Here is a 24709-nt window from a genome sequence, read left to right on the forward strand (position 1 = left end):
ACGCCCTCTGAGAACCGCCCCTTTAAATTTTAAAATGAAGGCTTGGGCCAATCAGCGTTAAGTTTCTCTCCCCCGCCCACAGTCACGACTTCCACCAATCAAACTGAGGCTCTCAAGCACTGCCTCCCCAATAGACTTCAAAAATGGAAGTGTTCCCGTACTTTACGTAAGGCCGACAGCCAATAGAAAGTGGCCTTGGGAACTCGCTCCGCCAATAGCAGCAACTCGGGGCAAGCGCGGGAGTCTTTGGACCGGGGGCTCGTCGGGGAGGCCGGGAAGGCGTCCGCTTCCCTCAAGGGGCGCCGGGCTGAGAGGAAGGCGGCGCGGGCGGCATCCCCGGCGCGGCCGGCATGGCCTGCTGCCACAAAGTCATGCTGCTGCTGGACACCGCGGGCGGCGCGGAGCGTCCCGGCCGCGTCCGGCGTGCCGCCCTGCGCCTGCTCACTTACCTCAGCTGCCGCTTCGGCCTGGCCAGGGTCCACTGGGCCTTCAAGTTCTTCGACTCGCAGGGGGCGCGGAGCCGGCCGTCCCGCGGCCGCGGCTTCCGCGAGCTGGGCGTCCGCTCGTGGCAGGTCTTTGAGGAGGAGCTGGAGGCCCGGCTCGGGGAGCGCGGCCGCGGCGGCGGTGCCCACCTGCCGGGCCCGGCGCCCAGGGCCAGCCACACGCACGGCGCGCTGCTGGAGGCGCTGCTGGAGGACGAGTGGGAGCGGCCCGAGATCACGTCGCCCACCAAGCCCGTGCTGCGGAGCAGCGGCCGCAGGCTGCTGGACGTGGAGGGCGAGCCGCGCGGGGCGGCGGGGGCGGCGGCGGCCGCGCTGCTCGGGGGCCGCGGGAACGCCGTCTTCCTGCTGGCGCCCTGCCCGCACTCGCGCCGCGAGCTGCTGCAGTTCGTGGGCGGCAGCGAGGCCCCCGGCCCGCGACAGCTGACGGACAGGCTGCTGCCCCGCAGGGTCCAGGAGGTCCTGATCGCCCGGAAGATCACGCTGTACTGGGTGGACACCACCGAGGGCCCGGAGGTACGGCGTGGTGGTGGGCTCGGGGCGGACGGCCGACCCCGCACACAGGGACGCAGGGTGGGGGGGGGGGTCTTGACCTCAAAACTAAGTTTATTTTGGTGCAGAAAAAATTGTGAAATCCACGCCTTGCAGGATCTTCAAGAACTTCGTGAAATTCTTACTGTGAAACGAATGCTGTGCCTTTCAAAACTTTTTAGTGCCAAACTAAGCCAGTCTTGCAGTGGTGTTTCCCATACTTTTTTTTTTTGAAGTACTCTTACATTAAGCAGAGGAGGTTAATAGAGTAAATACATAGACAAATAAGTGCTAATATTTCAAATCGTGCTCTGAAGAAAACTGGATGAGAAAATAAACGATTTCTGAAGAAAATAAAGCTGTTGAAAAGCAAAGGAAGTAGAATGAGGTGACTTGTCTAGAGTGGTGTTCAGGGAAGGCCTTTTTGAGCAGAGAAGTGGATGATTGGAGAAAGGAAAGGAACGTTTTGGGTAAAGGGAACGGCTGTGTGGATTTGAGCTGAACGTGAAGTAAGTGTGTTTGTGCTGAGTCTTTAGGACCAGGGAGGAGGTGGGAGGTTAGAGAGCCCATCTCGGGCTCAGGGCACTAAGTGTGGCTTTGTTCGCACCCGTGCAAGTGGTCTGGAAACCGATTCAGCCAGGTGGGAGATGGGGTTCCACTTGGTCACCATAGGCAGTGGATACAGTTGTCTATCTAAAGGGAGCTGGTTACAAAGTCTGATTACAGATGCAAAATAAGCAAGGGCTTTCATGATACAGTGTTATAATTTCCCGCAGTTTTTCCTATACAAAGTCCAGGAAACACATTACATTCCAAAGTAAGATAGTGTGGTTTGTCAAGAAAAAAAAAAAGTCAGATAAACACTTGATAGGGAAAATGGAATCCTAGAAATGAAAATTTGTTAAGGTGGCAAATTAAATGCTGCATATAGTATGAAACAATTGAACACTTGATTTGGGGTAACTGATAACAAATCACAGGAAAGACTTTATCCTGGAACTATCAAATACCAGTTAGAAATAAGTCATAGCATATGGGGCTTGGAGATTTATTTATTTATTTTGGAATAACATTAAGCTAAGCAGGTAGGGCTGCGCACTGTGGGGCTTAGGTGCTGTATGAGCCATTTCCGTCCCATATTGGAGTGCTGGCAAGTCCCTGCTACTCTACCCCTGATCCACCCCAGGAGGCATGAGGTCGTGGTCTAAGCTCTTGGGCCACTAACTTGGGAAGTGCAGATGGAGTTCTGGTTTCTGCCTGTGGCCTGGCCCTGCAGCAGCTGCCGTGGGCATCTGGGGAATGAGATGACAGAAGATCTGTTTATCCGCCTTCGTCACTTTGCCTTTCAAATGACTGTGTCTTTAAAGCTTGTGGGATCTTTCTGTAATCGCTTCCAGGCCTGACTTGACGTCATCACTGTGTGAGGGGTGGATCTGCTGCTGTTTCCTCCAAGAAAATGCCCCTCAGATGACCTCAGATTTTTCTGGAATTGTCTTCTGTTGAAGATCTGTTTTTTCCTACTCGAGAGCCTCTGGCCAACCTCACTGTCAGGACAAACACTTAGAGCCTGCCCTTGGGACATGAACTCACAGTCTGGGGAATTGAACTGAGAGAAACAGAGCCTGTACTCAAATCTTAATTCACATTTCCAAATAGGAGGTGGGAAACCTCTGACACAGTTTTGTGCATCTGCTTTTTTCTTTATTATTATCTTTAAAGATTTATTTATTTTTATTGGAAAGATATACAGAGAGGAGGAGAGACAGAGAGGAAGATCTTCCATCTGATGATTCACTCCCCAAGTGACCGCAATGGCCAGTGCTGTGCTGATCCAAAGCCAGGAGCCAAGGAGCCTCTTCCAGGTTTCCCACATGGGTGCAGGGTCCCAAAGCTTTGGGCTGTCCTCAACTGCTTTCCCAGGTCACAATCAGGGAGCTGGATGGGAGGTGGGGCTGCCGGGATTAGAACTGGCGCCCATCTGGAATCCCAGCTTGTTCAAGGCAAGGACTTTAGCCACTAGGCCACCACGCCAGACCCTTTTTTTCTTTATTTTTCAAAGATGTATTTTCATTTCAAAGACAATTACAGAGAGAAGAGAAACAGAAAGAACCTTCATCTTCTGATTCATTCCCTAAATGGCCACAATGGCTGGAGCTGAACTGATCAGAAGCCAAGAGGCAAGCTTCTTCCAGGTCTCCTGTGTAGGTACAGGATCCCAAGGCCTTGAGCCACCCTCTGCTGCTTTTCCAGATCATAAGTAGGGAGCTAAATGGGAAATGGAGCAGATGTCAGCTGGGACACAAAGTGGCACCTGTATGGGATGCCAGTGCTTACAGATGGAGAATTAGCCCCTTAAGCCAACGCACTAACCATCTCCCCTCTTTTTTTTTTTCTTTTTGCCTTTGCTTAATATTTTCTTTTGTGTTGTAATATTTAATATTTCCATTTTAAAAACAAATGCTAACCATGATCTGCTCAAAAGTCCGTCAGGATAAGAACCAGAATTTTAAAAGCATTGGCCAAGACTGTCCTGGGTTGTTGGACTAGTCTGTCATTCCCTTGCTGTGAATGGTGGGCAGTTTTCTGTGGGTCTTAGAACTTGAATGTAATGGAAAGTTACCAGTGACCTGGACGACCTTGAAGACCTGTAGTTTTAATGGCTCACATTCACATGGCAGTAGTTTACAGTTACCTGCCAACAAAATGACATTCCATATGTGATCTTCATATTCCCGTGTTGCCTGAATATTGTTGTGGTACTGCTAAATATTTCATGTTATTGCTGTTTCACTCACTTTAGTTCCAACTTTTAAGATCCTAGAAAACAGGGACTATGTCACATAGAGGTTGCTCAACAGCAATTGGCTGAATCCCCGTTGACTTAAGAGTGAGATGTGTGTGAAGCAGTTAGGACTTGTACAAAGTAGGGTTTGAGCTACAGTAGTGTAATGAGCATTCACCTGGTAGAAGGGCAAGGGGAGGCACAGAAACATGAATAGAAGCAGTGAGAACACTGGAATATTATGAAATGTTACATGTGCAGGGAACAGCAAATAAGATAGGTGAGAGAATTAGAAGAGAATGTGCCTGGGGGTTCAGTTGTGAGAGGTTTATGTTTATGCTGAGGAGTCACTTCTGTGCTGGAGGCAGGAGACAGCCTTGGAGGTGAGAAGGTTCCAGTTAAAATAGGAAATATAAGAGTCATTTGGTCCTTGAGTAGACCTGTGGTGGCAAGTCACTGTCTAGATAGGTACTCCTGCCATTTGTCATGTTACCGTGGGTAGCAGAATTATTTGTATTAATATGTGATAGTTTGTGCTTCTTTGGATGTGAACATTTCATGCTTTACAACATGGCTTGCATCACTTCTATTTCTTGACAAAAAAAAATATAAGTGAAGTAGTTTTTTCATTAATCAAATGCTACCTGGATGCTGACTGTTATTTGTGATTGGTTCAATAAATACATTAATTGTGTGCCCCAACCCTTTCATGTGCTTGCCAACTTTACTTTTTCCTGATTTCCTGTAATTATTGCCATCTAATTTTCAGTAACCTGAGGTTGTTTTTATTTTAGCTGTGGAAATGCCCAGACCACTTTGGGTACTGGACCGTGCGTGAGCTGCTCCATCACGGGGGAGGCACTGTCCTGCTGTCTGAGACATTCAGCTGGGATCTTCCTAAAGCTGGGGAGGTACTGTCAAAGGAACCTCACCTCTCTCCCTGGATCTCCACCCTGCCAGCAGAGGCCACTTTGAACCACCTGCTGTACAATTCTCCCGAGTACGAAGCCTCATTCCCACGGATGAAGGGAACGTTGTTTCTCCCTGTGGAAGGTAAACAAATGCTATTTGAGTTGTTACTATTGCTCTCTCTGTATTCCAGGTATATTCCTTCCTTTGTGGTAGCTCCATACTTTAAACTTCCTAAGCATTCCCTACAGCGTGGGCACTCATCTGCTGTTTATCATGGAGAGAGTGAAAAGATGTCAGTGCACAGGCAGAGCTCTCACAGGAAGGAGTGAGCTCTGTCCAGTGCGACTGCGAGCACGTGCACACACAGAGCTAGTGGGAGATTGCCAAGGGTTGCCCAGCTGTCCCGTCAGGGCTCATGTTGTTCAGGTACCCAGGCACGGGGGTGGTTAGAATTCCTTTGTATCAGCAAAGAGATTGATAGAGTGAAGACCTAGAGAAACACTGACTGACTTAGAGAGAAAATACATTCATCTGCAGAAATCAAAAACGGTGTTTGAGACTAGGAAAAGCCAGTGTAGAAGGCGTCACAAATTTGCTTCACTTTATGACTCACCATTTTGGTGACTCATTTCTGAGTTATATATGTTTCTGAACACATTGTATACCTATATACATATATATAATCACAGAAATAGCACTGTGTAGGGATGTTTCTATACAACAATGCTGCGAAGTGTATGCAGTTGTAGGGGTTTTCAAGGGAAATTTTTTAGTTGTTATGTCTCGAGAGAGTGAGATAGTCAACGAGAAACAGCACTCCCATCTGCTGTTCATGGCAGCGGGGGCTGGGCCGCTCCGAAACAGGGGCTGCAGTCCAGATCTCCCGTGTGGGTGGCAGGAATTCAGCTCCGTCATCTGTCACTGCTGCCTTCCAAGGCCTGCACTGGCAGGAGGCTGGGATGGAGACCTTCATACAGTCTTCAGAAATTAACCTCATTGACTGTGTTTGATGGGTGTAAGAAATGATGCTTTCTTCTAAGTGGTAGTGATTGCTTACTTATTCCTAAGTTATAGTTCGTGAAGTTCTGAAAACACATCTTGCCTTTTTAAAGTCCTGTTTGTGTATGGCTTTTCCAATAAAACTGGGTAGCTTTTGCTAGCAATGTTGGCAGTAGAGTAAGTGCAGAAGTGTGAACTAGGAGACAATAATGGTACCTCAACTGGCAAACTCACTTTATTTTTTAGCATTCAGGATTTATTTATTTTTATTGTAAAGGCAGATTTACAGAGAGAAGGAGAGACAGAAAGATCTTCTGTCTGCTGATTCACTCCCCAAGTGGCTGCAGTGGCTAGAGCTGAGCTGATCTGATCTGAAGCCAGGATTTCCCACATGGGTGCAGGTTCCTGAGGTTTTGGGCTGTCCTGTACTGCTTTCCCAGGCCACAAGCAGGGAGCTGGATGGGAAAGTGAAGCAGCTGGGACATGAATTGTCACCCATATGGGATCCTGCTTATTGCTAGGTGAGGATTTAGCCACTGAGCCATTATACTAGGCCCAGCATTCATGGTATTGTTTAGATCTAGTATACTTTATTTCTAGCAGGCCAAGAGAGTCAAGCAACATGGACCGTCACCCTGGAGCCCTTGGCAATGCATCAGAGACATTTTCAAACACCAGTGAGAATTTTTGTGCAAGGTTCGGTGGCCCAGTGGTCCCTCCCAGCAAGCAGCACTTTGGGTACTGATAGCTGGATGTTACAGAGCCCAGAGGAGCACAAGTCCACCCCGAGGCTGTTTCAGCAGCTGGTGAGCAGGCTGACAGCCGAGGAGCTGCATCTGGTGAGTGTTCTCCATTGTCACACTGATACAGTGAGACAGTGCGTGCCCTAAGTGCCAGGGAGTACCTCAGGACCCAGTGTAATATCCTTTCTGTAAAGCTGATGCCGTTTTACAAATGTCTGCATTGTAGTGTCATTTTAATAAAACCCATTAGTAAAGAACCATTTATAAAATTGCATTAACTCTAAATCCAATTACGTTATAGTCACATAGAGAAAGGCAGTCGGCCAAATGGGATAAGTATACTAAGTACTGAAGTGATGGAGAATTTTTATTATTTTAAAAATGCTATTATATATTTATTACTTTTACCTAAGTATTTAAAGGATAATCACTATATCATAAAGTTAGATATAATAATGGTCCCCAATGTAATTCAACAATAATTAACATAACTGTTTACTGTTAAAGGTTATGGTTGGGGTGGGTATAGGGCTCAGCGTTTAAGCTGCCCACATCCTGTATTGGAGAACCTAGGTGCAGACCCTCACTCTGCTTCCCGTCTAGCGTTCTGTTCATGCACAACCTGGGAAGCAGCAGGTGATGCCCCAAGGACTTGGATCTCTGCCACCCATGTGGGGGATAGCCACACTGAGTCTCTGGCTCCTGGCCTCCGCCTGGCCCAGCTCTAGCTGTGTGAGCAGCTGGAAGTGAAACAGCAGATGAACTCTCTTCTGTCGCTATTTATCTGCCTTTCAAATAAGTTTTGCAAAATTTGTAAAATAAATTAAAAATTAAAAATTGGCTGCTTTTTAAACCACCAACAGATTCTTTACCTTGCTTGTTCCTCTAATCTCAGGAGGCATCTATTTCCTGGATGACATTGGGAAGCAGTCTAGAGAAGAATGTAGTGGTTGCTGAGCAGTTACCGCTCTAAGCGTTGTGCACTGATGAAGAGTGCTGGACTTGGAGGCAGACAGTCTACATTAGACCTCAGCTCTTTTGCCCACTGTATCTTCTGGGTGAATTCCTTAGATGATAGGGTTGCCTTGTGATTGCTTGCATGAATTTTTCTTTAAGATTTATTCATGTATTTTTATTGAAAAGTCAGATATACAGAGAGGAAGATCTTCATCTGATGACTCACTCCTCAAGCAACTGCAATGACTGGAGCTATGCCAATCCAAAACCAGGAGCCTGCAGCCTCTTCCTTGTCCCCCATGTGGGTGCAGGGTCCCAAAGCTTTAGGCCGTCCTCAGCTGCTTTCCCAGGCCACAAGCAAGTTGCTGTATGGGAATCTGGGCCACTGGGATCAGAATCTGCACCCGTATGGGATCCCATTGCATTCAAGGCGAGGATTTTAGCTGCTAGGCCACTATGCCGAGTCCAGCAAGGAGATCTTTCATCTACACGCTTCACTCTATATGTGACCATAGCAGCTAGATCTAAGCTATGCTCAATTCAAGAGCCAGGAACTTTTCCCTGGTCTCCTATGCGGGTGGCAGGGGTCAGGTCATTGGGCTGTCTTCTACCTAGGCCATTGATTGTTGGATCAGAAACAGAAGAGCCGGGACTTGAACTAGGATGCTGATATGGGATGGCAGCATCGCAGGCAGCGTTTTAGCCTTCTGAGCCACAATGCAGCCCGACTTACATGGGTTTTGCAGTGAGACAAGCTTGAATCTCCCCTTACTCCCTGGGTGACAAACTGGTACTTCTTCATTTAGCCTTGATGTATCTATGTAAGGGTATAATAATCATAAACGGTAGATTTTCCTTATTTATGAGTTGAAAGACTAGGTGAATGGAACTATATAAATAGTAGGTTCTTTTCTGCCTCTACTAGTCATCAAGTCTCTTCCTGTCTATTTTAATAATCATTGAGGAAATGATTCTTTTACTAAGTTACATTTTTATAACATATTTGCAACAACACCCAACTAATTAGTTCTTTTTATGTAGGTTGTCACCGTGGACCCTGGGGAAGGTTGGCCCCCAGTCACTGGAGTTATTTCCCCGCTGTCTACCAGTACTACAGTTCTCATCGTGTTTCGCACTGAGGAGGCTGTATTTCAGAGTCCTTCTTTCCCAACAGCTGTGGCCCAGGGCACCCATGATACAACTTCCCTTTTCTCAGATGTTGTGGATGATATACTGAATCAGGTTGATCATTCACTAGTTGATCCTGCTCCTTCTGGTAAGCTCAAAAGCTCAAAAGTAGCCAGCATAGTCTGGGTGGTTTGCAATTTTCTGCAACATCAGAACTTGTTTTTTCACCATGCACTTATAGAAGCTCAATGTTACTGGACATACAAAATCAAGCTACTTCAGTTTAAATGCAAAAGGTGTTGAAATCATGCATTGTACTCCTATGAAACCAGAAAGGTAAAAGATGGTTTCTAATACATAAGGAGCTTTCAGAAAGTTCATGGACAATATAAAGAGGCAATGCATGGGTCTGGTGCAGTGGCTAAAGTGCTCGCCTCATGTGCGCTGGGATACCATATGGGTGTCGATTTGTGTCCCAGCTGCTCCACATCCTATCCAGCTCCCTGCTTGTGGCCTGGCAAAGCGATAGAGGATGTCCCAAAGCCTTAGGATGCTGCACTCATGTGGGAGACACAGAAGAAGCTCCTGGCTCCAGATCGCCTCAGTTCTTTGTAAATCTGACTTTCCAATACAAATAAATCTTTCAAAAAGGAAAAAAGAGGTTCTAGCAAGAACCTCAGAGCATGCCCTACATCCGGGACCTGGGGAGGGTGGGAAATTGGGTGGGCCTTCTCCCTTAATACCCCCCCTTAAACATGAAGATAACAATATGGAAAACATACTAGTATTATCCACTTTCCTGTAGCCCTTGAACCTGCTTACCCTAATTAACTATGTAAAGATTGTCAAAATAAAAATAAAATTTTACATTTAAAAAAATATACAAGAAAAAAAGATAAGACATGGGTTTCAACACTTTTTGCACCACAGTAAACCTAATTTTGCTAGTTTCTTATTTGAAATCCTCAATGCAGCAGAAAAGCTTTGTTTTGCAGTTTTAGTTGCTCTTATGTTAATACATTATTTATTCTAAAAGATTATTTATTTGAAAGGCAGAGTTACAAAGAGAGAAGCAAAGGCAGATAAATCTTACACCTGCTGCTTCTCTCCCCAAATGGCCACATCATCCAGCACTGGGCCAGGTTGAAGTCAGGAGCACCTGGACCGTCTTCTGCTGTCCCAGGTGCATTATCAGGGAGCTGGTTAGGAAGTGGAGCAGCAAGGACTGGAATCAGTGCTGATATGGATGCCAGAAGTGGAAGTGGCAGCTTAATCAACATGCCAATAATGCTGGCTCTGCTAAAGCCACTTTAAAAGGATATAGATGTGGAAAAAATATATTTTTTGACCTATTCAGAGGAGTAATCAAAAATAAGATGAGGGGAACAGAAAACCAAGAACAGAAAAACTTAAAATTGTGTTTGCATGTCATTCAGAAACATTTTTCGTAGACAACCTAGCCCTGTAAGAGTTTGTGGTACACATAAATGGTTGCTTTCTTTTAAAGAAATTTTTAAGGTTTATTTATGTATTTGAAAGGTAGAATTAGGGAGAGAGAGACATGAGTGATAGAGAGGTCTGCTGTCTGCCAGTTCACTCCGCAAATGGCTACAGTGGGTAGAAATCTAAGTCCAGGGCCTCTTTTGGGTCTCCCACATGGATACAGGAACTCAAATCCTTGGCCCATCTTCTGCTTTCGTAGATGCATCAACAGGGAGCAGAACTGAACAGGTACTCATATGACATGCTGATACTATAGCTGCCTTAAGGCACTGCACCTTATACTAGTCCCAAAGGCAGGTTGTTTTAACGGTCTTATTTGCATGTTTGGAAGGAAACTCAGTGCAGGGGAGCATGAGCACTGGGATTTAGCTGCTCTGGTTCTAATGTTACCTTCCCTGCTGTTCCTGTGTTCCTGCAGCTCCTCCTGCTCCAGAGTGGGCCCTGCAGGAGCTTGGCCGTACCACTGTCTGGAATCCCACCATTGTGGAAAACTGGTTTCCTTTCTCAAACACCAGTGGTGCCAGTTCAACTTTGATGGAATCATTCTGGTAAGAGTTTTCTGTTTCTCTAAATAGTGTTTATTAAAATTAATTTTCAGCAATCTGCCTATAATTTTTTTTATTGCAAAGTCAGATATACAGAGAGGAGGAGAGACAGAGAAAAAGATCTTCTATCTGTTGATTCACTCACCAAGTGGCTGCAACAGCCATAGCTGAGCCAATCCGAATCCAGGAAGCTCTCTCATGCGGGTGCAGGGTCCCAAGGCCTTGGGCCATCCTCTGCTGCTTTCCCAGGCCACAAGCAGGGAGCTGGATGGGAAGTGGAGCTGCCGGATTAGAACCGGTGTTTATATGGATTCCTGCACGTGCAAAAAAGCAAGGGCTTTAGCTACTAGACTACTGAGCCGGGCCCCGTGCAATTCCTTTTCTATACAGTGTCCAGTACAAATACCACCTCTGTTAAATATGCCTTTACACCAAAACCACATTCTGTGTCTTTATAGTGAATCTAAGTCAGGGTAAATTTCTCAACTATTTCAGATTTCCTTGGTCATTCTTGATCTTTTGTCTTTCCAGAGTTAGCCTCAGTTTCCACAAAAAAGCCTTTGGAATTTTAACTGAGCGTAGATTGAGTCATAGATAAATTTGGGAAAATTGAGGCCTCTGATCCATGAACATGGTATATCTCTTCATTTAATTTCAGTGTTTTGTGTTTGGTGCACAAATCTGGCCCATGTTTTAAAAATCTTTGTTTTCATGAAATATAAATACTGATATTTGAAAGCAATATGATTGTCTTGATAGAAGATTCAGTTATTCTGTAAACATACAATTGGAAATTATAATTCATAGAAGGATGTAATTTGTGTTAGCAACTAGTTATTAAAGTTTCTACAAATAGACATCACAAATATGTTATAGATAAAGGATCCAACATTAAAATAGATGCACATCCGCCAGTGAGATATCAGCATTTGTCATAAATAAAGCAGTGTGTGTGGCTGGCATTTTAGTGCAACAGATTAGGCTACCACCTATGATAGAGAATGCTGTGTGAGCATTCCTCTATCAGGATGCTGGCTCCACTCCCAGCTGCCTGCTAATGTACCTAGAAAGGCAGCCAAAGGTGAATTTATTTTGATTCAAAAATTTTTTAGACACTTCCGTAGTTTTTCATAATATAATGCAGTTCCTTGAGTTTTTGAAGACTGCACATGCATGGGCTTAAGAATTTTTGCATAAAAGTAAAACTTTTTATTCTATTTTCCCATAAACCCTTTTTTTTAAGATTTATTTATTTTTTATTACAAAGTCAGATGTACAGAGAGGAGGAGAGATAGAGGAAGATCTTCCGCCCAATGATTCACTCCCCAAGTGAGCGCAACAGCCGGTGCTGCACCGATCCGAAGGCGGGAACCAGGAACTTCTGGGTCTCCCACACGGGTGCAGGGTCCCAAAGCTTTGTCCTTCACTGCTTTCCCAGGCCACAGGCAGGGAGCTGGATGGGAAGTGGAGCAGCCGGGATTAGAACCGGTGCCTAAATGGGATCCTGGTGCGTTCAGGGTGAGGACTTTAGCTGCTAGGCCACACCACCAGGCCCCCATAAACTTTTTGAAGTGCTTTCTTAAGTCAGTTTCTAATTGATCAATAGAGTAAATGTGAGAAACATAATGTTAGTAATATTAGAAGAAAAAATATCTAGGAGAATATCAAGAGAAGTATGGATTTCTTATTTAAGGCAAAAAACTGAAACCATAAAGGAAAAGATTTTACAATAGTGAATTTTTAAAATTTTTGTGTTAAAGTACAAGGACAAATGCTATACTGAGGTAGCTGTAAGCATATACATAGCAAAGTGTCCAATTAGTATGGACCTCCTAAGAATTTATGAAGAAAAGCAATCTACTAGGCCCAAGGGCCTGCCGCAATGGCGCAGTGGTTAAGGTTCTCGCCTTGCACGCCCGGGATCCCATATGGGCGCCGGTTCTAATCCTGGCAGCCCCGCTTCCCTTCCAGCTCCCTGCCTGTGGCCCGGGAAAGCAGTTGAGGACGGCCCAAAGCCTTTGGACCCTGCACCTGTATGGGAGACCTGGAAGAGGCTCCTGGCTTCAGATTGGCTCATCTCCAGCCGTTGCCGCCGCCTGGGGAGTGAGTCAATGGACGGAAGATCTTCCTCTCTGTCTCTCCTCTGTATATCTGCCTTTCCAATAAAAAAAAAATCTGCTAGGCCCAGCACAGTAGCCTAGTGGCTAAAGACCTCACCTTGCATGCACTAGAATCTTAGATGGGTGTCAGTTCATATCCTGGCTGTTGCACTTCCCTTCCAGCTGCCTGCTTGCGGCTTGGGAAAGCAGTGGAGGATGGTCCAGAGGTTTGGGACCCTGCGCCTGAGCGGGAGATCAGCTCAGCTTCGGCCATTGTGGCCACAAAGATTTTTCTGTTTCTCCTTGTCTTTGTAAATCTGACTTCCCAATAAAAATAAAAAAACCTTTAAAAAAAAAAAAAGAAAGAAAAGTACTCCAGCTGAAAACTGGGCAAAGGATGTGAATAAGCAATTCACTCATGAACAGATTTGTTGGGTCAGTCATTTGAAAAGAAGCTCAATTCAGGCAGATTGAAATTGGAAATAAGGAAAACTAGATTCTGTGTCATACACATCAGTCAGAAATTACTCAACATGAAGATAACAAGGGCATGAGAACTGTGAATGAGAGGTTTTTTTTTTTCTATGATTATTAATTTTTATTGGAAAGGCAGATTTACCGAGGAGAGCAGAGGAAGATCTTCCATCCACTGATTCACTCCCCAGGTGACTACAATAGCCAGAGCTGAGCCGATCCGAGGAGTTTTAACATTTTACAAAACAGAATCTTCACGTACTGTGAACTCAGCAGTTTGTCTTCTAGCATTATCTACCAAGGAGATTCAGACACAAGGGAAGTTACTTGAATATTTGTTGCTGGTCATTAATTATGAGAAGGACTCATGGAGCTTCAGAAGCAAAATGGATCAGTAAAACACTGTGCAATCTAATAATGATACATTCATTATTAGAAAGGAATAACCTAGAGCTACTTCTCTATACATATAGAAAATAAACATGTGCAGGGCAGACAAAATTGTATCATCATTTATGTGAAATTCATGACATTTTGTTTTGTTCGTGATTCCAGAACATTGGGAGGAAGGGGTGGGAAAGATGGGCTAAAGTTTTAGCTGTGTCTGTAATGAGACAGTTCATTAAAAGGCTGAAGCAGATCAGCAAAAATTAGCAAATATTTTATCTTGCTAAGAGGTACATGCTTGTCTTACTCATATTGCTTTCCATACTTTTTCTGAAAGGTTCATGTTTTTAAACATGAACAGAAAAAGTCAAAACTCCCCACCCTTGTGGCAAGTGCCAGCAGTCAGGGAGACCGAATCTGCAATAGCATGGTGCAGGTTTGCGACTGTCGGCCCCGGTGCTGTTCTCACCTGTGAGATCTGCTCAGCCCATGTCATCGGAGCTTCCTCCTGTTTCCTAATCAGATAATAAAAGATAAACAATGTGCTTTTCATGTCGTGCTGCTTTCATGATTTCCTTAGTGGCTAATATGGGGGGGGGGGGGGGAAGCATTGAGTGACTTAATCATTATTAACTTAATCCTATTACCAATCCCATATTTGTTCATTTCCTATTATACTGTTTCACATTGTAATTTGGTGTGTTTTAAAGTAAGAACAGAATAGCTGTGAAACTGTTACAGTCATTGCAAGATGCATCCATCCCCGTAGCTGGGAAGAAGGCAGTAGTGAATGCCAAGGCTCACAGTCTTGTGAACAGCGTGGCTTTGCGAATCAGTGCGAGTAGGGACACTTTCCTTCCCGAAAAAGAAAAATTATTTTGTTGGGCATCTTGTGGGGACATCTTTAGGTAGGTTTTTAAAAGGATGGTGTTTTCTTTTTTCTACTGCTGCTTTGTTTTATCTTAAAATTTTGAAAAATTAAAACTCTGGTTTAAGCCAAGTATCTTGATTTTACAGGTTGTTACAAGCTGCCTCAGCTAATAAAGAATCTTCCAAAACTGAGAGTGAATTAACCCGGGGCCTCTCGGAGGTCTACCAGAGGAAACGCCGTGAAGAATCTGCCACAGCTAATCAGGACGACAGAAAGAAACGTATGCACCCAAAGTCCTGTCTGTCTCTCTCTTTTTTTTAAATTTATTTATTTTGATTAGAAAGGCAGATATGAAGAGAGAAGAAAATACAGAGAGAAAGATCTTCCATTCATTGGTTCACTCCCAAAGCAGCCACAATGGCTCATGTTGAGTTGATCCATAGCCAGAAACAACTTCTCGATCTCCCACATGGGTGCAGGGTCCCAAGCTCCTGGGCCATCCTCTACTGCTTTCCCAGGCCACAGGCAGGGAGCTGGATGGAAAGTGGAGCAGCTGGGAAATGAATTGGTGCTCATGGGATCCTGGTGTGTGCAAGGACTTTAGCCACTAGGCTACTGCGCCAGGCCTGGGTTTTATGAGATTATATGTTTTAGAAGATTGACATCTGGGGCAGCTGTTTGGCACAGTAGTTAGGCTGCCACTTGTGGTGCCTGAACCCATATCACATCGTACCTGGAGCTGGATCCCAATTCTTCTGTTCTTTATAGCTAACTGCAGATGCACACCTTAGAAGGCCTACCACTTATGTGGGAGATTCCGCTCCTGTGTTCAGCCTTGCCCAGCCATGGCTGTTGTGGGCTGGAAGATCTCTGTCTCATTTTCTGTCCTTCAAATAAAATGAAAATAAATTTGAAACAATTTTTTTTAATATTTATTTTATTATTTTTATTGGAAAGGAAGATTTACAGAGAGGAGAGTGTGGTTCACTCCCCAAGTAGCAGCAACAGCCTGAACTGAGCTGATCCAAAGCCAGACACCAGGAGCTTCTTCTGGATATCCCATGCAGGTGCAGGGTACCAAGGCTTTGGGCCATCTTATACTGCCTTTCCAGGCCACAAGCAGGGAACTGGATGCAGATATGGAGCAGCTGGGAAATGAACCGGCACCCATATGGGATCCCAGCTTTTGTAAGAGTCAATGAGCTATTGCACCAGGTTCAATTTAAATATTGACAGTCCCTAAAGTGAGGGTGAAATGATAACTAAATGAAGACAAGAAAATGCTTTTATTTCAGATTTGAAGAAAATTGCAGATCACCCATGAATAAAACACTTTCTTTTTTAGTTATAGCAAGAATATGTTACAACTTTGTATTATACATGTTTGTTCATCTGTTACTTTGTAATTATTGCAGCTTATTGTGTAACAAAATTTACATAATTTTTACTTTGTTGAACATTTAGGTTCCCCACATTTGATTTTTGTTATTTAAGATTTATTTATTTATTTGAAGATTGGCTGGGGTAGGGAGTGGAGAGGTGGTAGAGAGAGAATAAACCACTAATTTACTTCCCAAGTAGCTATAGCAGCCAGGTCTGGGCCAAGCTGAAGCCTGGAGCCCAGAGCTTCCTCAGGGCCTCTTAATTGAATGGTAGGAACACTCTGCTACCGTTCTAGGTATTGGTACTTTAGCAGGGAGCTGGATCTGAGCTGAGCAGCTGTTACTTAAAGCTGGATGGGATACAGGCATTGCAGCTGGCAGCCTAGCTCATGGCACCACAATGCTGGCTGCTGGTTTTGTAGTCGTGACGATAATAAGTAATACTACAGTGTTCATCATGTAAAAATTTTTGATATTCATTTTTTTTAAGGTAGGTTTATAGGAACAAATTATATCAAAGGGTATGAAAACTGCCCTTTGATGCAGATTCCAAAAGTTACCGTTCAGAGAAGCTTCAGTGGCCTCAGAATGAATCTTTAGGCATTTGCCTTACAGGAAAAAAAAAATCATTACATTGAGATGCTTAGTTCCTAAACCCTGTTTAAAGAAAGAGGTTCTATCTCAATGGGTCTTGGGGAGAAAGCTCTGCAAGAACCACCGAACCAAAGAAGTCTGAAGGGATGTCCTCCACTGGTCTTTCCCTGTGGTTTGAGCTGCAGGAGTTCGTGGTTCCTCAGGAGCGGCATTGATGGACTTTTCCTCCCTTGATGCTGTGTGGCAGGCGGTGTTCCTCGCACTCCAGTGAGGCAGAAGATGAACGCCATGTGCCGTTCCTTGAAGATGGTGAATGTTGCCAGGCTCAATGTGAAGGCTCAGAAGTTACACCCGGATGACAGCCCAGAAGTGCCTGGGGACAAGGGAGTCCCAAGGGTAAGCGGTGGAAAAGCAGCAGATAAACTGGAAGACCGAGGAAGGACTTTAAGAAGCTCTAAACCGAAAGGTATGCCTCCCTTCTGTACATTGTGCTGTTTGCTCTTTTATGCTCTTCGTGTTTTTAAATGTGTCTGATCATGTCCCTTAATTGATATTTTGGATATCTGTCTCATGCTCTGAAGTATCCTAGTCTTAGATTTAGGATTTAATTGTAGAGATGAAACTGATCTTACAGAAGTAGTATTTATAAGAACTACGCATCTAAAAGAGGAGATTTGTGCGTTACATGATAGTAAAGAGTAAAGATACATGAAGAGGAAGGGCTGTAGGACAAGGATTAAGGCTACGTTTGTGAGTGGAGGGAGAGAGGAAAAAGGTTGAATGATTTAGGGCTGGGACAAAGTAGGAAGAAGAACTTAGTTGGGCGATTTTTGTTTTCCTGGTTGCTTTTTTCTCCCCGCCTCTCTCCCAACAGATTCAACTGCAGTATGTTATCATTGTTAGTGTATATGCTGAATTCAGTGCCGATGCCAGTCCTGTGGGTTGAACATGAACCTTGCTTATAAACGTTGGCAAGGTTTGTATGATGCCACCTTTGAGTTCTGAGAATTCCAGACTTTGCCCCTGCAAAGGTTCCTTCCCTGTGGAATTCTAGATCCACAGTGGGTCATTGGCATGTGTGAGCAGAGCATCTCTAATGAGCTGATGAATGATGTAGGTGAGACACAGGTGACGCATGTGCAGAGAATAGCAGGTGGAGCAGTGCAGCAGAGGAGGTGGTTTTCCTGTAACTTCTAAACTAGATCCTGTGCAGCAGTGACCATGCACCAGTGCTGAAGTAATTTTTGATGGACACCCCAGTAACTCATAGATAGAGGATAATCTTTTCAACAGCTGGTGATTGAATGACTATATATATACATATGTATATATATGTATACACATATATGTATTTTTTGGCTGACTAGGTATTTTTATGGAAGAAATGAAGCTTGGCATTGTGTCTTACTAGTATTTTCAGTTTCTGCTATTTTTATTTCTAGCATTGTTTATTTGTGCCCTTTTTTGCCCTTTTTCTTTAATTGTTCAGTCTCTTTAAAGAAAATTATTTTTTTCAAGATTTATTTTATATATTTTAAAGAGTTACAAAAAGAGCAAGAGATTGAGATCTTCCATCCTCTGATTCACTCCCTACATGGCTGCAGTGGCTGGGCTGCAGCACTCCAAAGCCAGGAGCTTCTTCCAGGTCTCCCGTGTGAGTGCAGGGCCCAAGCACTCGATCATCTTCCCCTGCTTTCCCATATGCCACAGTGCCAACCCCTTAACTTTGAAAAATTATTTCATAATTAGCTTTTGATATTTTGGACTGTGTAAGATATTGATTCTTTGCTGAAGTCTGGCCTAATATGTGGTCGTTTTCATATTCCACAGGTAGTTGAAAGTAATACGTATCCGCTAATTATTCAATATTAGGTCATTAATGTTTGAATGTTCAACATTTTTAGTAATTTTTGTCTTTTATTTATAACTGAAATGATTGTATTAGTTGTTCTCCACATATATTTGTCTAAGTTCCCTTGTAGTTCTTCCAGGCTTTAAAGTCCAACCTGAGAATTTTTATTAACCAGCAGGTTTGTTTCATAAGTAACTGCACAGTTGTTATGATTACTGGCTAGTTTGGATGTATTTTTTTAGTGTATTTCTAGTGTATTTTTTTGCTTTCCATTTATCATGCTTCTTTTACTTATTTATTTGTTCTTTGATATTTTCTGGGATTATTCAAGTTTCCTTTATTCTTTTGTCCTTCTGATAGGTTTTGACCGTAGTTGGTTTTTCTTTTCCACGGGTGGTTACCCTTAATGTTTTAACATAGATTTATTTGTTTAGGGTAGTTTTGGCTTCACCACAAAATCAGTCACAGGAGAAAGGGTTCAGCTCTACCTTGACTTCCCACTACCCCCTCTCAGCACTGTGGCCTAGGTGGCACTTTGTCTGGAGGCCAGAGCTCATATGAGGTTTGTGCTTGGTGTTGGACACACTGTTGTTCTGACATGCACCTACCCTTGTGTAGCACACAGGATTTTCATTGCCTTAAAAATAAAAAAATTCTCTGTGCTCTGCCTTGTTCTTCCCTGCACAGCCCCACCCTTGGGAGCAACTGATCTTTTTTTACTGTCTCCATGTTTTTACTTTATTCAGAAAATTCCGTAGATGGAATCTCAGATTGGCTTCTTTCACTTAGTGATACATGTTTTAACTTCCCTCTCGGGTAGCTCTATTCCATTGACTGAATGAACCACAGCTAATTGATCCAGTTACTTATGCAAATATGTGATGTTTATGAATAAAACTACTGTGAGCCTGCACATGCAAGTGTTTGTGTGGAAGGGATGGAGCTCAAGGCAACTGGCTTAGGTGCAGGGGAGTGAACCAGCAAATGGAAGGATCTTTCCTCCCCTCCCTTCCCCTCCTTTTCCTCCCCCTCCCCTCCCTTCCCTTCCCTTCCCCTCCTTTCCCCTCTCTTCAGCTCCCTCCTCTCCCCCTCCTTTCTCTCTTTTTTTCTCCCTTTCCTACCTCTCCCCATTCTTGATTTTCAAATAAATAAATCATTTTTTTAAAACAATGGGCAAAGGACCTGAACAGACAGACTCAAAGACATACAAATATAATGTATTCAACTGTATAAATCATGAGAAAATTGCAAATTAAAACAATGAGAAACTACCACAGACTTAATTAGAATGGATAAAACGCAAAACACTGTCAATCAAAAGCTGATAAGAAAATGGAGCAAAAGGAATTCACTGCTACAAACTGGCGTAATTTGTTGTGCCGTAGTTCTGATCCCTGGGTTTTCTCTTTCTTTTCTGTTTTTTTTTTTTTTTTTTTTTAGATTTATTTATTTTTATTGGAAAGTCAGATATATAGATAGGAGAGGCAGAGAGGAAGATCTTCCATCTGCTGGTTCACTCCCCAAGTGGCACAACAGCAGGAGTTGAGCTGATCTGAAGCCAGGAATCAGGAGCTTCTTCCAGGTCTCCCATGTTGTTGCAGGGTCCCAAGACTTTGGGTAATCCTGGTTTGCCTTCCCAGGCCACAAGCAAGGAGCTGGATGGGAAGTGGGGCTGCTGGGAAATAAACCAGTGCCCATATGGGATCCTGGCACATGCTAGGCAAGGACTTTAGCCACTAGGCTACTGCACTGGGCCCATGGGTTTGCTTTTCACATGTAGATCTGTAACACCACCTTGAGTTAATTGTTGGAAAGGAAGGAAAGCCTGTGTCTAGAATCATCTTTTTTTTTTTTTCTCATGGGTTTCTACCTTGTATCCAGTGTATTTCCTTTTCCCCTTTTATTTGTGTGGTGTTCTGGGTTGTCCCACACTCTATCGGATATGCAGCTTCTCTGGCCTCTACACGGTAGGTGCTAGTAACTGCCCCCGCTCCCCACCACTAGCTGGGCACAGTCCAAACACAGTCAGATGTGGCTCAGGAGGCAAAAATCTCCACTCGTCGGAACCACTGGTACAAAGAGTGCAAGGGCTTCAATTTTGCCTTTTTTTTCCCCCACAGATTTTAAAACTGAGGATGAGCTACTGACTTACATACATGAAAACTACCAAAAGACTGTGGCCACAGAAGAAAGCACATTGTGGTCATGTGCTCGAAACATAATCTCCATCATTAAGGAGTTCCTTAAGTCCAAAGGCACCAAGGACTTAGAAGTAAGAGTCTAGAAGTTTCTGCCTCTTACAGATGTGGAAGTGTTTCCATTCACGTGTGTTGGCATTGTCTCTTACACCTTATGTCATGCAGGAATCCAGAACCTGGAAGGGAAGAAGTTGAAGAAATGATATGAGTAGAGCTGGTTACATGTCTTTTTCTCCTAAGGAAAGCTATTTTCCTCATTTGAGCTGCAAGATTTTTTTCTTAGCTGCAATTTAAATTCACCTGGAACATCGGTTTTAAACATTGATGCTGGCCTCCTCCAGATGAGTTGAAGTGAATCCCAGGTTGAGGCTGGCCATCTGTCCTTTGAGAAACCTCCCTGGTCCTCAGCCATGGGATCCTCTGGGCACCACTGTTCAGGCTTAGTGGCAAAGCAGGGCTCTTCTCTACGGGGAACATAGTAGTCACTACTTTGTGGACCTTCCTTTTTAATTTTTTTTCCCCTGAAGGGTAGAGCACATACAAAGAGATAGAGAAAGAGATTTTTTGATTCACTGGTTCACTGCCTGCAACAGCTAGGGCTGGACCAGGCCAAAACCGGGAGCCAGGAGCTCCTTCTGGGCCCCCACATGGATGCAAAGGACCATACACTTGGGCCATCTTCCACTTCTTTCCCAGGCCTAAGCAGGGACCAGGGAGCTGGATCTGAAGTAGAGCAACTAGGACTCAAATCGATGCCTTTATGGGATGCTGGCATCACAGGCAGGCAGCCTAACCCACTGCTTCACAACACCAGCTCTGGAACCATCCATTTAAGATAGTTCAAATCTAAAGGTTTGCTGTATCCATTCCTACTTACGGTCAAATATTTTTAAAGATCTAAAAGAATTATCACTTCAGTATTTATCATTGAAATGAAAAAATAAGCAAAGTTGTAATATACTTCCCCTCTTTTAGGGCATTATTCAAATGTAAAAGAAATTAGAAATAGCAAGTAATTTATTCTTCTGTTGTAATTTTGTATTTCCAGGTAAACTGTCTGAATCTAGTAAAAAGTAACTTCTTGAAAACCAGCAAAAGTCTTCGACAGAATGTAGGGAAAAAGCTGGATAAGGAAGCAAAAGTCAGAGAGTAAGTTCCTGCCTTCCTAACTTTTTAAATGCCATCTCAAACTAGAGCGTTGAGATTTACTCGTTTCAGTTTAAAGTTGAGCGGCTATTACTGAGTCTTTGTAATCCCACCTGATCATCAGATGGATATTTAGAGAAAACAGTAGTTCTAGTTCTTTTTATGTAAATAGATGCTCATGTAAGGAAGGAGCTGGGGGTCATTCATAGTAGTTACGCTCAAGTATTTTTCTTCCCTCTGCAGGTGCCAGCTCCAGGTGTTCCTTCGTTTAGAGCTGTGTGTGCAGTGCCCTTCCATATGTGAGAATCTTGAGGACGTGGAGTACATGGAGGAGGAGGTAGGATGCTGCCCAGTGCCTGGGACAGGGCTTGGCGCCTGGGGCTCCCTGCGGAGGGCATGCGGTAATTCTCTCAACCATCCATCAGGTGACAGACCTGCTGCGCTTGTTGTATCTCACGGAGGACTCTGCATACTTAGCCAACTTTCTGGAGGAAATTTTGAGATTGTAAGTTTGATGGCTACTAACTTTAAAGTTGTGTTTCCTTGTGAGTTGCCTATGCTGTTGTCTGAGCCTGATGGTATTGTCAGGACTATTAGAATGCTGCATGATAAACGGAGTGGCGTGGGTGAGATGGTAACTTTCTATTCCACATTTAACCCATCTATTCCACAGGTATATTGACTCTATCCCAAAGACACTAGGAAATCTTTACAACAGCCTTGGGTTTATGATTCCTCAGAAGCTGGCTCGTGTCCTTCCCACAGATTTTTTCAGTGATGACTCCATGACACAAGAAATCCAATCACCACTTCGTTCTTTGCCTCTTCTGCCAAGTGCTCATCCATCAGTGTTGGGCAGCACTGAGTCAGACCAATTGGAGGAGCTGCGAACCAGATCAGCCAAGAAGAGAAGGTAAATCATAAATTTTATGTATTTTATAATCCTGATGGAGGGGCAGGTACAGGAGAGGTACTTCCTCTCACTGCATTTTACAGTGTTCCCTAGGCTTTTCTAGCACTCCTTGGAACTTATTTTTAACATTAAAAGGGAAAAAAAAGTACGTGAAGCTTCGGAGAGGGGTCAGGGAGAGAGACAGATAATCTGTATATTGCTTTACTTCCTAAATAAACCACAATGCTCAGGTGGGGCGGGGGCCAGGCTTAACCAGGAGCTCCATCCAGGTCTCCTACATGAGTGTCAGGGGCCCAAACTCTCAGGTTACCCTTCGCTGCTTTCCCAGCAAATTAGGAGAGTGCTGGATTGGAAGTGGAGCAGCCAGGAGTTAAATCCATGCTCCTATGGGTTGCTGGTAGGGAGCAGGTTAACCCATTAAGCCTCAATGCTGGCCAAGACAGCTTCCTTCTTTACCACCTTGGCAGCATCAGTATCGTAGATAAGAGAAAGTTGTTAGCTGGAAGGACCAGATGGTTAAGCTATTAGTGGAATATCTTTGAGTCCTCTAAAGGATCAGCATAGTTACCCAGGAAGCTCATGGAGTCAGGTAAATTATCTGTACTCTGCGTCAGTTCTGACAAAGTCCAGTTGTCTTTGTCCATTCTGTGTATTGAATTGGTGGTTGCCCTTCTGTGGAGTTAACGAGCAGCATCTGACATTCCCTGTGTTGTCTAGGGAGTGTGTGGCATTTATGCTGCAGGTCACAGAGCCCCTCCTAGCATCCTCCTGGGATCTTCAGCACCTGAGAAGAAGCCTTTTATCTACCTGCAGCCTCTAGCTAGTGTGTCTTGACTGTGTCTTTCTGTTTTTAAAAGGAAAAATGCACTAATAAGACATAAAAGCATTGCAGAGGTTTCACAGAATCTTCGACAAATTGAAATTCCCAAAATGTCCAAGAGAGCTACAAAAAATGTAAGTAGTCTCCTGTAGATGAGAAATGGCACTAGCACTGTTACTCCTTCCAGCTTTAGTTGACATAATAAACGGGAATGAGAAACAGTATCTCTGCTTTCTAGAAATAGACTTTGGAAGATAACAAAAATAGGATCGAGTAATTTTCATAAAATTTTAAGTGAAAAGATCATTGAAATAATGATTGTAATAGGACTGTGGTTGCCTAACAGGAAGTACTTCTCAGTATGTTATGTTTTTAAGGGTAAGTTTTTATGGGCCTGCCGTGGTAGCCTAGCAGCTAAAATCCTCACTGTGCACTTACTGGGATCCCATATGGGTGCCAGTTTGTGTCCCGGCAGCCCTACTTCCTATCCAGCTCCCTGCTTGTGGCCTGGGAAAGCAGTAGAGGACAGAACAAGGCCTTGGGACCCTACACCTTTATTGGATACCCAGAAGAAGCTGCTGGCTCCTGGCTTCGGATCAGCTCAGCTCCAGCCTTTGCAGCCACTTGGGGAATAAACTAGCAGGTGGATGATCTCTGTCTCCTTTTCTCTATATATGTCTGCCATTCCCATAGAAATCTTTAAAAAAAAAAAAAGATTTACTGAGATTGAGGGTTTAACTTCGGTTAAAACTGTGGGGAAGCAATTAGCTAAAGGCCACATACACACTAATGGGCATGACTGGTCCTTTCGTGTGACACTTTCAGAAACAAGGAGTAGCCCTTTTGTTCTATATGCTATAGCTCACAAATTCCTGGATGAAGAACTCTAATGTATCAAATGTTGTTGTAATTGTAATTTCCCTCAGCAACTAAGAACTATCATATAGTGTTTCCTAGCAGCGAGATCTTGGCTTTGTGTCACTAGCTCATTCTTCCAATGATTACAATGGCAAATTCACATACATTCCCTTGTTTAGATAGATTCGGGTTTTAAACTTTTTTTTTAAGATTTATTTATTTTATTTTATTTTTTGGAGAACCAGATTTATAGAGGAGGAAGGAGAGACAAAGAGAGATCTGTTTTCCATCTGTTGGTTCACTCCCCAAGTAGCTGCAACAGCTGGAGTTCAGCTAATCTGAAGCCAGAGCTGGGAGCTTCTTTTGGGTGCAGGGTCCCAAGCACTTGGGCCGTCTTCTGCTGCTTTCCTGGGCTATTAGCAGGGATAGGTGAATGCTGGCACCACAAATGGAGGATTAGTGGTCTACATCATGGCACTGGTTCCTGTTTAGACTCTTAAATCTGTTCTTATGGT

The 24709-nt window shown here is 43.9% G+C and overlaps 1 protein-coding gene across 2 annotated transcripts in view; it reads left to right on the forward strand.

Annotated features, from left to right (window-relative positions):
- Window positions 1-350: 350 nt before the first annotated feature.
- LOC121149123 (treslin-like) overlaps window positions 351-24709 on the forward strand; it is a 38498-nt gene continuing 14139 nt past the window's right edge. Inside the window, exons 1-13 of one of the 2 annotated variants that reach the window (XM_040969578.1) lie at window positions 351-1016; window positions 4608-4876; window positions 6338-6563; window positions 8466-8700; window positions 10474-10603; window positions 14578-14711; window positions 16655-16873; window positions 20380-20531; window positions 21506-21606; window positions 21847-21940; window positions 22029-22108; window positions 22277-22516; window positions 23374-23470. In XM_040969578.1, coding sequence (XP_040825512.1) covers window positions 351-1016; window positions 4608-4876; window positions 6338-6563; window positions 8466-8700; window positions 10474-10603; window positions 14578-14711; window positions 16655-16873; window positions 20380-20531; window positions 21506-21606; window positions 21847-21940; window positions 22029-22108; window positions 22277-22516; window positions 23374-23470 — 2643 coding nt within the window. Of the gene's footprint in view, window positions 1017-4607; window positions 4877-6324; window positions 6564-8465; window positions 8701-10473; window positions 10604-14577; window positions 14712-16654; window positions 16874-20379; window positions 20532-21505; window positions 21607-21846; window positions 21941-22028; window positions 22109-22276; window positions 22517-23373; window positions 23471-24709 lie in introns of both variants that reach the window. The other variant, XM_040969577.1, reaches the window with a different exon arrangement.

Source organism: Ochotona curzoniae, unplaced genomic scaffold, assembly GCF_017591425.1.
Source record: "Ochotona curzoniae isolate NIBS_2020 unplaced genomic scaffold, NIBS_Ocur_1.0 scaffold_4701, whole genome shotgun sequence".
NCBI classification, from domain to species: Eukaryota; Metazoa; Chordata; class Mammalia; order Lagomorpha; family Ochotonidae; genus Ochotona; species Ochotona curzoniae.